We start from the raw sequence: 13486 nt of genomic DNA, 5'->3' as shown, positions 1-13486 counted from the left end.
GCTATCCTTGCATCCCTGGAATAAATCCCACTTGGTCATGGTGTATGATCTTTCTAATGTAATGCTGGATCCGATTTGTTAGAATTTTGTTGAGGATTTTAGCATCTATGTTCAAGGATATTGGCCTGTAGTTCTCTTTTTGTGTGGTGTCATTTTCTGGTTTTGGGATTAGGGTAATGCTGGCTTCATAGAAAGAGCTTGGTAAAATGGACACATATGTAATACCCTTTGTAATACTTTAAGCAATAAAAAAATAAATTAATTTAAAAAAAATAATAAAAATAAAAAAATAAAAGAGAAAAAAAAAAAAAAGAAAGAAAGAGCTTGGATGTGTGCCTTCCTCTTGAATTTTTTGCAGTAGTCTGAGGAGGATAGGTTTTTGTTCTTCTTTGAATGCTTGGTAGAACTCCCCTGGAAAGCTGTCTGGCCCTGGGCTTTTTTTTTTTGCTGGAAGATTTTTGATTATTGCTTCAATTTCCTAATCAGGTTTTTTGATTCTTCCTGATTAAATTTTGGGAGCTTGTATTTTTCTAAGAATATGTCCATTTCATCTATGTTGTCCAGTTTGTTGGAATAGAATTGCTCAAAGTATTTTTTAAACTCCCTTGTATTTCTGTGGGATTGGTTGTTACTTCACCTTTTCATTTCTGATTTTGTTTACTTGGGCCTCTCTCTGCTTCTTGGAGAGCCTGGCTAGAGGTTCATCAGTCTTGTGTATTCTTTCAAAGAACCAGCTCTTGGTTTTTTTGATCTTTTGTATTGTGGTGTTTTTGTTTTTTGTTTTTTTGTCTCTATGCCATTTATTTCTGCTCTGATCTTTATTATCTCCTTCCTTCTGCTTACACTGGGCTTTTCTTATTGCTCTTTAACTCTTTGAGTTGTAGGGTTAGATAATTTGTTATCATTGTTTCTTGTGTTTTGAGGTAGGCCTTGAGAGCTATGAACTTCCTTCTCAAGACTGCTTTCACTGTGTCCCATAGCTTTTGGATTGTTGTGTTTTCATTGTTGTTTGTTACCAGGATGCTTTTTATTTCTCTTTTGATCTCTTTGATAATCCAATCATTGTTTAATAGCATGCTATTTAGCCTCCAAGTGTTTGATTTTTTTAAGTTGTTTTTATTACAGTTTATTTCTAATATTATGCCATTGTGATCTGAGAAGATGCTTGATATGATTTCCATCTTCTTGAATTTGAAGAGACTTTGTCTGTGTCTCAATATATGGTCTATCTTTGGAAATGACCCATATGCACTTGAGAAGAATGTATATTCTGTGGCTTTGGGGTGAAATGTTCTGAAGATGTCAATTAATTCCATCTGATCTAGTGAGTCATTTAGGATTGCTGTTTCTGTGTGATCTTTTGTTTAGAGAGGATTTATCCAGTGGTGTTAGTGGGGTATTAAAGTCCCCTACTGTGACTGTATTGCTGTTAATCTCTCCCTTGATATTCTCCAGAAGTTTTTTTTTTTTTAGTTGTATTTTGGTCCTCCTGTATTGGGTGCATATATGTTTACCAGAGTTATATCTTCTTGTTGAATTCCTCCCCTTAGGATTATGAAGTGGCCTTCCTTATCTCTTGTTATGACCTTCAGTTTGAGGTCTAATTTGTCAGATATCAGTATTGCTCTCCCAGCTTTTTTTTTTTTTCCATTTCCATTCGCCTGAAAAACCTTTCTCCATCCCTTCACCATCAGTCCTTTGTTCTGAAGTGGATCTCCTGTAGACAGCAGATATATTGGTAAGGTTTTCTTATCCAGTCAGCTACCCTGTGTCTTTTGATTGGGACATTTAATCCATTTACATTTAAAGTTATTATTGATAGTTACTTGTTTGTCACCATTTTTATTCTTTTATTCATTTGTATTTTTCTAAGAATATGTCCATTTCATCTATGTTGTCCAGTTTGTTGGAGTAGAATGCCTGTATTCCTTCTTCTCTTCCTATTTCTTCTTCTTTTTTTTTTTCAAATCCAATGGATCCTTTCCTATTCTTTTAAAAAAATATTTTGATTTTTTTTTTTTTTTTTTTTTACAGAGAGGAAGGAATAGGGATAGAGAGTTAGAAACATCAATGAGAGAGAAACATGGATCAGCTGCCTCCTGCATACCCCCTACCGGGGATGTGCCCACAACTAAGGTACATGCCCTTGACCGGAATTGAACCTGGGACACTTCAGTCTGCAGGCCGATGCTCCATCCACTGAGCCAAACCGGTTACAGCCCTATTTCTTCTGTTTACAGCAGACCCTGTAGCATTTTTTGCATTGCTGGGTTGGTGGTAATAAACCCCTTAGTCCTTTTTTTGTCTGTGAAGCTCCTGATTTCACCCTCAACTTTGATTGATAGCCTTACTGGGTACAGTATTCTTGGATTCAAACCCTTGCTTTGCATGAGTTTGTATATTTCATTCCATTCCCTTCTGGCTTGATGTGTTTCTGTTGAAATAACAGTTGATAGTCTGATGGGAGATCCCTTGTAGGTATCTTTCTGTCTCTCTGTGGCAGCCTTTAAGATTCTTACTTTGTCGTTGGTGTTTGCCAATTTAATTATAACGTGTCTTGGTGTTGGTCTTTGTGGATGCATCTTGTTTGGGACTCTGAGTTTCTTGGACTTCTGTGAGTTTTTCTTCCCCAAATCAGGCAAGTTTTCTGTCATTATTTCTTCAAACATGTTTTCTATTCCTTGCTCAGTTTCCTCTCCTTCTGGCACTCCTATTATTCAGATGTTGTTTTGTTTTTTGTTGTCCCAAAGTTCCCTTACGCTCTCCTCCTGTTTTTTAATTTTTTTTTTCCAGTTTCTGTTCTGCTTGGGTATTTTTTCCTATCTTGTCTTTTAGCTCACTGATGTAGTCCTCATCTTCTTCTAGTCTACTTTTGATGCTTTCTATTGTGTTCTTTATTTCAGCTTTGTCATTTTTCATTTCTACTTGGTTCTTCATTTCCTCTTGGTTCTTACACATGTTGTTGAATTTGTCTTCTATCCTTTTCAGCATCCTTATGACCATTGCTCTGAATTCGTTCTCTGACAGGTTGCTTGCCTCCATTCGTTTACTTCCTTTTCCGATGAATCCTCCTTTTCTTTTGTATGGGGCTGTTTTTTTGTTTCCCCATTTTTGCTCCTCTCAGGGTGTCTGGCTATGTGGCTCACTCTCTACCACTTTGACTTAAAGGCACAAAATACAACTTGCCAAGACACAGCTCATAGGGCACAAACATGAATGTACTCATGATATCAGTAATCCTAAATAAAGGTGACCACCAGAGAAAAGAGAAGTAGGGGAAAGGAAAAAATGTAAGAGAGAAATGAAAAAGAAGAACAAAGAAAGGGAAAAATATAAACGTATATGGGGAGACAACTCCAAAAAAACCAACAACTACTCCAAAAAATGCAAACAACAAGCACCCAAAAAGGGAGGGAAGCTGAATCTGAAGAGGCAGAGCTTATTTCCAAAAGATAAAGTTAAGAGATTGAGTGAATGGGGAAATGGCCAGGATTCAGTTTAGAGGGGATAGAAAGAATGAGTGTATAAGAAGAAAAGAAAGAAAATACTTAAAAAAGGTAGAAAATAATAATTGAAAAAAAGAAAAAATATATAAAAATTTTTCCTTTCTTTAATATATCTATCTATCCATCTGTGTATTCATCTATTTTTGGAAAAGGAGAATTGAGAGCCAATAGGCCTGAGTTGGTGATTGAAACTAATTAAGCTATTAGTAGGAGATGAAAACAAGTGAGGAGAGGAAAAACAAAATCATAAAATAAAAAAACCAAAACCAACAAAAAATAGATTAACAGTCAAACAAACAACAACAAGAAAGAGAGAAAAAATATTTGGCTAGTGAAGAAAGAGAAATGTGCATGGACTTGGAGCAGGGGAGAGGAAATGAGATTATGAGTAGGCCAACAGAGAATACTTTAATAGCAGTGCATCAGTAAAGCAGATAAAGAAGATCAATTTTTAACAGGGAGTAAAAAGAAAGGATATAGAATAACTAAAGCAAGAACAGGAGAAGAGAAACAGGACAAAAATAGGAAAAGTGAGGAAGAAAGTGTTGGCATAAAGGAAAAAATGAGATAGAGTAAGATAATGATAAAAGAAATAAAAATAAATATAGAATGTAGAACCCTAATCCAAAACATTTAAAAAAAATGGTAAAAAGTATAATAATAATAAAAAAATAATAAAAAAATAAAAGTGAAAAAAATTTTTAGTTTCATAAGTAAAAGATAACAAATAAAAAAGTGAAGTAGTGAAGTTCAGCAGAGCTTCAGTGTCCCATGGGGGCAGGTTTAAGACCCCTTTCTACTGTTCTGCCTGCCACATCTCAGTTTCCTGTCATGTAGTCAGCACAGTGTGAAGTTCTCAGTGATCCACCGCTCCTCTGTGTCATACGTCACAAGCTTGGTTTTAAGCAGGTGGAATCAATCTGCCCACTTTGTTTTTCTGCCTGCTTTTAGTCGTATTTACACAAGTGTCTATTTCTGACATGGCCCCTAGGTAGCAGTGTTTTTGTATTAGTTTCCAGGACCAAATGGCCCCTCAACTCAGTCTCCCATTGCTCCCTGCGGGTATTTAGATCTTCCTTTCCCTGCTGTGCTCAAGACTGGGTGAGGCTGTGCTGCTAAGAGGAGCCTGGTCTTCAGGAGAAAAATGTCTGTTCAGGATTGAAGGGACGGACTCGCCCAGAGCTGGCTTCCTACTCATCTCTCCCTATTCTGCTCCCCAGTTTTCACAAAAATCACCTTCTCCTGCAGTCCCGGTGAATGTTTTTAATTGAAAGATCAGATGCACCGGGTTTAGCAAGTAAGAGCAAGGAAGTTATAAAGATAGAGCAACTGTGCTGCCTTGTGTCTTTCTCCCCCCAGCACTGTGCGGCCGATATAGAACTTCAGGTTGCCTTTCTGGGTGCAGTCTCCCATGGCTGTGATCTTAGATCTAAAGTCCCCCACTGCCCGCAGCCTTGTGGAACCCCTTCCACATTTGAGGGCTACCCTGACCCCAAATTGGTGTTTGTGTGTTCGCAACCGAGGCAGCTGGTCCCTGGGCATTGTGGCTGTAGGATTAGCCGCTCTCCCCTTCAAGATGGCTAAGATAATCTTGATGAATATCACAGCAAAGGGCCACACTGTAATTGATAGTAAGACTTATTTACCATAAAGCTTCAGTGATTAAGACAGCGGTAGACAAATAAATAGACCAATGGATTAGAATAGAAAGATTAGAAATAGACAAATGATAGGCATATACTCATTTTTTAAAAAAAATCCTCACTTGAGGATATTTTTTCATTGATTTTTAGAGAGAATGGAAGAGAGAGGGAAAGACAGAGAGAAATATCGATGTGGGAGAAAGACATTAATTGATTGCCTCCTGCATGTACCCTGACCCAGGCCTGGGCTAGGGAGGAGCCTGCAACCAAGGTATGTGCCCTTGACCGGAATCAAACCCTGGACCCTTTGGTCTGTTGGCTGATGCTCTATGCACTGAGCAAGACTGGCTAGGGCTATAATAAAATTTTTACAAAGATGATTGTCATGTACTTACTAGTGGACAATATTTTTTTATTGAGCTAATATTGGTATATTACATTATATTTATAAGTTTCAGGTATACTACATAATTTGACATCAGTATGCACTGCAATGTGATAAGCACCAAAAGTCTGATAATAGTGGATAGTCTTTTTGATAAATGTAATTTCACTGCTATTCAAAATATAAAACTTAGGTAGATTGTAGATCTATATGTAAAATTAAACAATAAAGCCTTGGAAGGTAAAAAAGGAACATAGCTTCATGACTGTTGACATAGGGGAAGTTTTCTTAAAGTAGACGGAAAAAACACGAATGATAAAGGAAACGCTGGATGCATTGGACCACATCAAATTAGGGAAATTTTGTTCATGAAAAGACATTAAGAGAGTGAAAAGACAAGCCCCAGAGTAGAGGAAGTATCAGCAGTGCATGACTAAGAATGACTCATATACAGAATACATAAAATGCTTGCAGAAATCAATAAAAAGACAAATGCAATAGAAAATGGACAAGGTACTTGAATAAATACTTCAAACAAAAAGATAGCCAATTTGTCAAAAATACATGAGATGCAAGTTAAAACTTAAAGAAATATTTACCTTATACCCCCCAGAAATGATAACAAAAACAGCACTAAGTGTCCTGTTCTCCTTGGCAAGGAAGTTATATGTGCACTTGTTAAATATATGCAAAGCCTAATCTAAGAATGTGATTTCTCTTGACAACAGTTCCTATGTCATTGAGAATAATAGAAGGAAGCAGATATCACCCTTAAATGCAGTATTTTGTTATGTGGGCACTTCATGAGCTCAGAGGTGGAATATTATGTGGACTATTCTAAGAGTACATGAGAGCTGTCATAAGAAATTAGGTAACTTGAAGATCATGGTTCAGATAGCCAAAATATAATGTAAAAACAGCCCTTTTATATACTTACTAGGGGCCCGGTGCACGAAATTCGTGCACTGGGTGTGTGTGTGTGTGTGTGTGTGTGTGTGTGTGTGTGTGTGTGAGGGGAGTGTCCCTCAGCCCAGCCTGCCCCCTCTCACATACTGGGAGCCCTCAGGCGTTGACCCCCATCACCCTCCAATCGCAGGATCGGCCCCTTGCCCAGGCCTGACGCCTCTGACAGAGGCGTCAGGCCTGGGCAGGGGACCCTCATTTCCCGCCATCACTGGTTCTGCCCTCAGCCCAGGCCTGATGCCTCGGCCAGAGGCGTAGACCCCCATCACCCTCCGATCGCCTGATCGGCCCCTTGCCCAGGCCTGACGCCTCCTCCAGAGGTGTCAGGCTTGGACAGGGGACCCCCATCTCCCCCTGATCACTGGCTCTGGCCCCCGCCCAGGCCTGAGGCCTCTGGCCCAGGAATCATGCCTGGGCAGGGGACCCCCATCTCCCTCTGATCGCTGGCTCCACCCCCCGCCCAAGCCTGACGCCTCTGACCCAGGCTTCAGGCCTGGGCAAGGGGACCATCATATCCCCCCAATCCCCGGCTCCGCCCCCCACCCAGGCCTGATGCCTTGGCCAGAGGAGTTGACCCTCATCACCCTCCGATCACCAATCACCGGATCAGCCCCTTGACCAGGCCTGAGGCCTCTGGCAGAGGTGTCAGGCCTGGGCAGGGGACCCCCAGCTCCCCGCGTTGCAGGCTCCGCCCCTGCCCAGGCCTAATACCTCTGGCTGAGGCGTCCGGCCCGGGCAGCGGGGACCTGCAGCTGCAGCGGCCCCGTGATCGAGGGCTTTGCTTTAGGCCCAGGCAAGGGACCCCTAGTTCCTGGGACTGCCAGCTTCGACCGTGTCCAGCTCCCATTGCTGGCTCCACCCCTACTTCCTGCTATCACTGGCCAGGGCAGCAGAGGCGCCTGATTCTCCGATCATGGCTGGGGGGCAGGGCAAAGGCGGCCCCAGGGCCGCCTTTGCCTTGCCCCCCAGCTCTTAGCTCCCCCCTGGGTTTCCCATCACTGTCAGTGGCAGGGGGCTTCTTCCTGCTTTCCCTTTCGCCTCCCTGCATTGTGCCTACATATGCAAATTAACGGCCATCTTGTTTGCAGTTAACTGCCAATCTTAGTTGGCAGTTAACTGCCAATCTTAGTTGGCAGTTAATTTGCATATAGCCCTGATTAGCCAATGAAAAGGGTATCGTCGTACGCCAATTACCATTTTTCTCTTTTATTAGATAGGATTATGTTAGTTATGCAAATGTTTAATTAGGGTGAAGCTTGGTACTAACTCAGTATGCTTATCCTGTATAATAAAAGGGTAATATGCAAATTGATCGAATGTCAGAACAACTGGTCGCTATGACACACACTGACCACCAGGGGGCAGACAATCAATGCAGGAGCTGCCCCCAGGTGGTCAGTGTGCTCCCACAGGGGGACCACCACTCAGCCAGAAGCCAGGCTGATGGCTGGCGAGCATGGCAGCGTCAGGAGCCTCTCCCATCTCTGCGGCTGTGGGAGCGGGCCTAAGCCAACAGTCAGACATCCCCCGAGGGCTTCCGGACTGTGAAAGGGTGCAGGCCGGGCTGAGGAACCCTCCGTCCCCCTAGTGTACAAATGTCGTGCACCGGGCCTCTAGTATCTCAATAAAATTTCATAAGAAGAGCGTCCGCTTCTCACCTGTCCAAGGAACTGTATTTACCTATTCTTAAAGTAGTACTTGATAGAACAATAAAAATGTTCAGAATTAAAAAAAAATGTTATTTTTCACACCCTTCAATGAATTGTCTTTCATTTTCATTTTCTTTGTTTTTAATGCAGTATTCCGAGGAGATAACTTTGGAGGCATTTTCAGTAATTGTTACCCAGATGGTGGGACTCAATCTGGGCATATCATATGATGACCCAAAGAAGTGCCAGTGTTCAGGAGCCATTTGTGTAATGAATGCAGAGGCTGTGTAAGTTTTTAAATACTAAGATTTATTTATTATGTTTATTTTGTTTTAAACATTTGAAGCACAATTATAGGGTTTACTTATAGCACACATTAGCTATAAATGGACCAAGTACTATGAAATATCAACAGGAAATATTCAGTGTAAGAGGCGCATGGAGGGAGATGTACCATTAAGAACAGTCAAGGATAACCAATCCAATCTGCAAGATACATTATCAGACAAAATAGACTTTACAACAAAGGCTATAAAAGAAATAAATGAGAACATAATGATAAAGGGAATAATCCAACAAGAGGATAAAACCCTGTAAACATTTATGCACCCAAGATAGGAGCACCTAAATAACTAAAGCAAACGGATGGACATAAAGTGGGAGATTGACAGTAATATAGTCATACTAGGCGATTTTGATATATATAACCAGAAGTGGGAATTTTTGATCATATGGGTTGCTATATTTTTAATTTTTTGAGGAACCTCTCTACTGCTTTTTGTAGCAGCAATGCCAGTTTACATTCCCATCAATAGGGTCCAGGGTTTCGATTTCTTTACAACCTTGCCAGCACTTACTATTTTAAAAAAATTAGCCATTCTGACGTGTGAGGTGATATCTCATTGTGGTTTGGACTTGCATTTCTCTGATATTTAGTGATTTTGTGCACCTTTTCGTATACATGTTGTTTGGCCATTCATATGTCTTCTTTAGAAAAATGTCTCTTTAAGCCTTTATCCATTTTCTAGTCCCTTGTTTGTTTTTGCTATTGAGTTGCACTTAATTTTGTTTTCATAAGGACATGTGTTCCAGTGAATAAATCATATGATTTCCTCAAGAATGATTTTGGCCTCTAAGCTTTCGTTATGAACATTTATAATTTTTTATTGAATTTTACATTTTGAAATTAATTTATATAATACAGAGTTTTGTTTTCAAGAGTATGCTGCCAACAACATTATACGGATTCATCTTTAGGCAGTCCAGTGGTGTGAAGACTTTTAGCAATTGCAGTTTGAGTGACTTTAAAAGTTTCATTTTAAATATGGGTGCCAAATGTCTTCAGAATAAGCCACAAATGCAAGTGCGTCCAAAAGCAGTCTGTGGCAACGGCAAAGTGGAGAACCCTGAAGTTTGTGACTGTGGTACTGAGGATGTAAGTCTGATAACTAGGAAAATTGATTAGTACATTTATTGTTGCAGTTAATCTCTTTGTAAAATTAAGGTTGAAATACATGCAAGAATATACTAGGTTTTATAGATGAAAAAGTTTTGAACAAATATAAAATGTACTTCAAAAAATTAATGCTGATGGGTCAAATGGGAGTTTAGAATGAGGTTTTTAGTTCCAGACTAAATATATAAGATCTTTCCAAACCTATGCTTAACCTTTGGACATTTTATAAATGTCTTATTGAATATTAATGTGATAATGGACTATCAAGTATCCTTTAGGGTCTGACTTCACAACGGAACTAGAATTATGGTAAGAGAGGTCTGTGTTACTATTACAATCTGAACAGTTGGGAGATTTTGATGGGATATCCTGAAACTATGAATGCAAAAGTTCCAGGATATAATGATTCTACCAGGGGTGGGCAAACTTTTTGACTCGAGGGCCACAATGGGTTCTTAAACTGGACCGGAGGGCTGGAACAAAAGCATGGATGGAGTGTTTGTGTGAACTACTATAAATTCAAAGTAAACATCATTACATAAAAGGGTACGGTCTTTTTTTTCAATAGTTTTATTCATTTCAAACGGGCCGGATCCGGCCCGCGGGCCGTAGTTTGCCCACGGCTGTTCTAGACAATGAAGTATTTGAACAACATAACAGATGTCATAAATTTCTATGATTACAAAATAAATAGATGCAAATAATATTAGGGTTTGATATATATATGAGTTTGAATATACTTGTGCATATATCATATTGTTTTAATTACTGTGCTTTTTTTGGTATTATGTTTTACCATTTGGTAGAACAAGTTTTCTTTATTCTTTCTTTATTTTCAAATTATTTTTATTGGGGCATAATCTACATACGATAAAATTTACTCATTTTAAATATACAGATTGATGATTTTCGACAAATGTATATAAGCATTGGTGCAGATTTTTTTCATTATACCCCAAACTTGGTCAAAAGTTACAGTAATTTCCACCTTTTCTCATCTTCAGACCACTTCTGATTTTGTCAGTTTTGCCTAATTAAGAAAGTCATATGAGTCCTGGCCAGTTTGCTTAGTGGCTAGAGCATCGGCCTGCACATGAAAGGGTCTTGGGTTCAATTCTTGCTCAAGGGCATGTACCTGTGTTGCAGGTTTGATACCTGGCCCTGGTCAGGGCTTGTATGGGAGGCAACCAATCCATGTGTCTCTCACATTGATGCTTCTTTCTCTCCTGCTCCCTTTCTTCCTTCATCTCTCTCTAAAAAAATCAATGGAAAAAAATATTCTTGGGTGAGGCTTAACAACAACAACAAAATCATATGAAAGAAATGATACAACACATAGTCTTTGTGTCTAGCTTCTTCCTTTCAGTACAGTATTTTTGAGATTCAGCTACATTGTTTTCTGTCATAATAGTCTTTCCTTTTTATTTTGAGTTATATTTCATTGTTTGGATATACAACAATCTGTTTTTCCATCCATTTAATAATGGCCATTTGAATTGTTAACAGTATTGGGCCTTTATTCTGAACTCTAAAATAATTGCTGGGTCATATAATAAGTATATTTTTATGAGAAACTTCCAAACTATCTTCCAAAGTGGCTGTATCATTTTATAATCCTATCAGCAGTATTGAAACCGCCTCCACATCCTCATCAGAAATTGATATTGCAGCCTTTAAATTTTAGCCATTCCAATGATTTTGATTTGTATTTCCTTGATGACACTAATAATGTTGAGCCTGTTTTCATGTCCTTATTGGCCACTTGTTGTTTGAATAATATGTTTAAATACTTGGCCAGTTTTAAAAATGAAGTTACTTATTTTTTTATTATCAACTTTTAAGAGTTCTTTGTATAGGCTGGATACCAGTTCTTTGTCAGACATATATATTAAAAATATTTGTTTTCAATCTATGGATTACTCATTCAGTTTCTTAACCAAGTCTTTGAATAGCAGACATTACTTATTTTTTATAAATTCCAATTTATAACTTTTTCTGCTATGGCCGTGCTTTTTCTATTTTAATAAATCTTTGCTTACCCAAGGTAATAAATATTTTCTATGTTTTCTGCTAGAAGTTATATAGTGATAACTTTTAAATTTAGCCTGTGATACATTTGAGTTTGTTTTTATGTTTGAGAGATTTGGGTTAACATTCATTATCCTCCATGTGAATATAGTTTTTTTTCTAGTAGTATTTGTGAAAGTAACTATCTTTCACCGTTGTTTTATCTTAACACCTTATGAAAATAAGTTACCACCCATGTGTATCTATCCCTGAATTTGTTTTCTGTTTTTAAAATATGTCCATTATTATGCCAATTCCACCCTCTCTTAATTAATGTACTTTTATAGTAAGTCTTGAAACCACAGTGTAAATCATCCCACTTTACTTGTCTTTTCCAAGATAGCTTTACTATTCTAGTACCTTTGTATTTCCACATAAATTATAGAATCAGCATGTGAATGTAGGGACTTTGATTGGAATTGTGTTGCATCCATACATCAATTTTCTGGAATTACTTTCTTAACAATATTGAGTCTATCTATGCACATGGTGTTAAATTTAGGTCTTCTTCTTTTTAAAAACATGATTTTATTGATTTTATAGGGATGAAATTGGTTAATAAAATCGTATAGGTTTCAACTGTATAATTCTGTAATACATTGTCTGTATATTGTAGTGTGTGCTCACCACTCATAGTCTCGTCTCCTTTTATCCCCCCTTTACCCTCGTCTACCACTCCCCACTCCCCTTCCCTCTGATGATCACCACACTATTCTCTGTGTCTATGTCTTTTGTTTTAGTTTTTTGCTTATTCCCTTCACCTTTTTAACCTAACCCTCCCAGCCCACCTCCCCTCTGAAAGCTGTCAGTTTGTTCTCTGTGTTTATGAGTATGTTTGTATTTTGTTTGTTAGTTTCTTTGTTCATTAAATTCCACATATAAGTAAAATCATAAGGTATTTTATCTTTCTCTGACTTGCTTATTTCACTTAGCATAATTATCTCCAGGTCCATCCATGCTGTTGGAAAAGGTGAGTTCTTTTTTTTACTGCTGTGTACTATTCCATTATGTAAACATACCACAGCTTTTTTTTTTTTTTAATCCATTCATCTAGGAATGGGAACTTGGGCTGCTTCCAAATCTTAGCTATTGTAAATAGCACGCAATGAACATAAAGATGTATCTATTCTTTCAAATTAGTGTTTAGGGTTTCTTAGGCTATATTTCCAGGAGTGGGATCGCGAGGTCAAAAGGCAGTTCCATTTTTAATTTTTTGAGGTGACTCCATACTGTTTTCCACAGTGGTTGTACCAGTCTGCATCCCCACCAGCAGTGCATAGGTTTTCTCTCTTCTCCACATCCTCGCCAACACTTGTTGTTTCTTAGTTTATTGATGGTAGCTATTCTGTCAGGTGTGAGTTGATATCTCATTGTGGTTTTAATGTGCCTCCCTCTGATGATTAGTGATGCTGAGCAGTTTTTCACATGTCTACTGGCTATCTGTATGTCCTCCTTGGAGAAGTGTCTATTTAGGTCTTTTGTCCATTTTTAAAGTAGAGTGTTGGTCTTCCTGGTGTTGAATTGTATAAGTTCTTTAATTTGTTTAGTTTTTGTGTAGTTTACTGGTTTTGATAGTATTAATATTTTATTTAACCATTGCTAGTGTAAAAACACTATTGACTTTGTAAGTCCACCTTGGATTTAGTGTTGGTTAGATGTACTGAGAATGGTCTTCCTTGTTTTGTTCTTATTTTTATGGAGAAAGCTTTCTGATTTTCACCACTTAATATGATGTTAGATATAACCTTTTTTTTTTTTTAAACAGATGCCCTCTGTCATCTTCAGGAAGTTTCCTTCTGTTTGTAGTTAGCTGAGAG

General features: G+C 38.4%; 1 protein-coding gene across 1 annotated transcript in view; it reads left to right on the top strand.

The window, feature by feature from the left end:
- The window catches only part of ADAM32 (ADAM metallopeptidase domain 32), a 99509-nt gene that overhangs the window by 36974 nt on the left and 49049 nt on the right, over positions 1–13486 (top strand). The window contains exons 11-12 of the mRNA XM_059685345.1: positions 8297–8433; positions 9404–9581. Coding sequence (XP_059541328.1) covers positions 8297–8433; positions 9404–9581 — 315 coding nt within the window. The remainder of the gene's footprint in view (positions 1–8296; positions 8434–9403; positions 9582–13486) is intronic.

Source organism: Myotis daubentonii, chromosome 2 (genome assembly GCF_963259705.1).
Source record: "Myotis daubentonii chromosome 2, mMyoDau2.1, whole genome shotgun sequence".
In the NCBI taxonomy this organism is placed as follows: domain Eukaryota; kingdom Metazoa; phylum Chordata; class Mammalia; order Chiroptera; family Vespertilionidae; genus Myotis; species Myotis daubentonii.
This window is presented reverse-complemented; position numbering and strand designations above follow the sequence as displayed.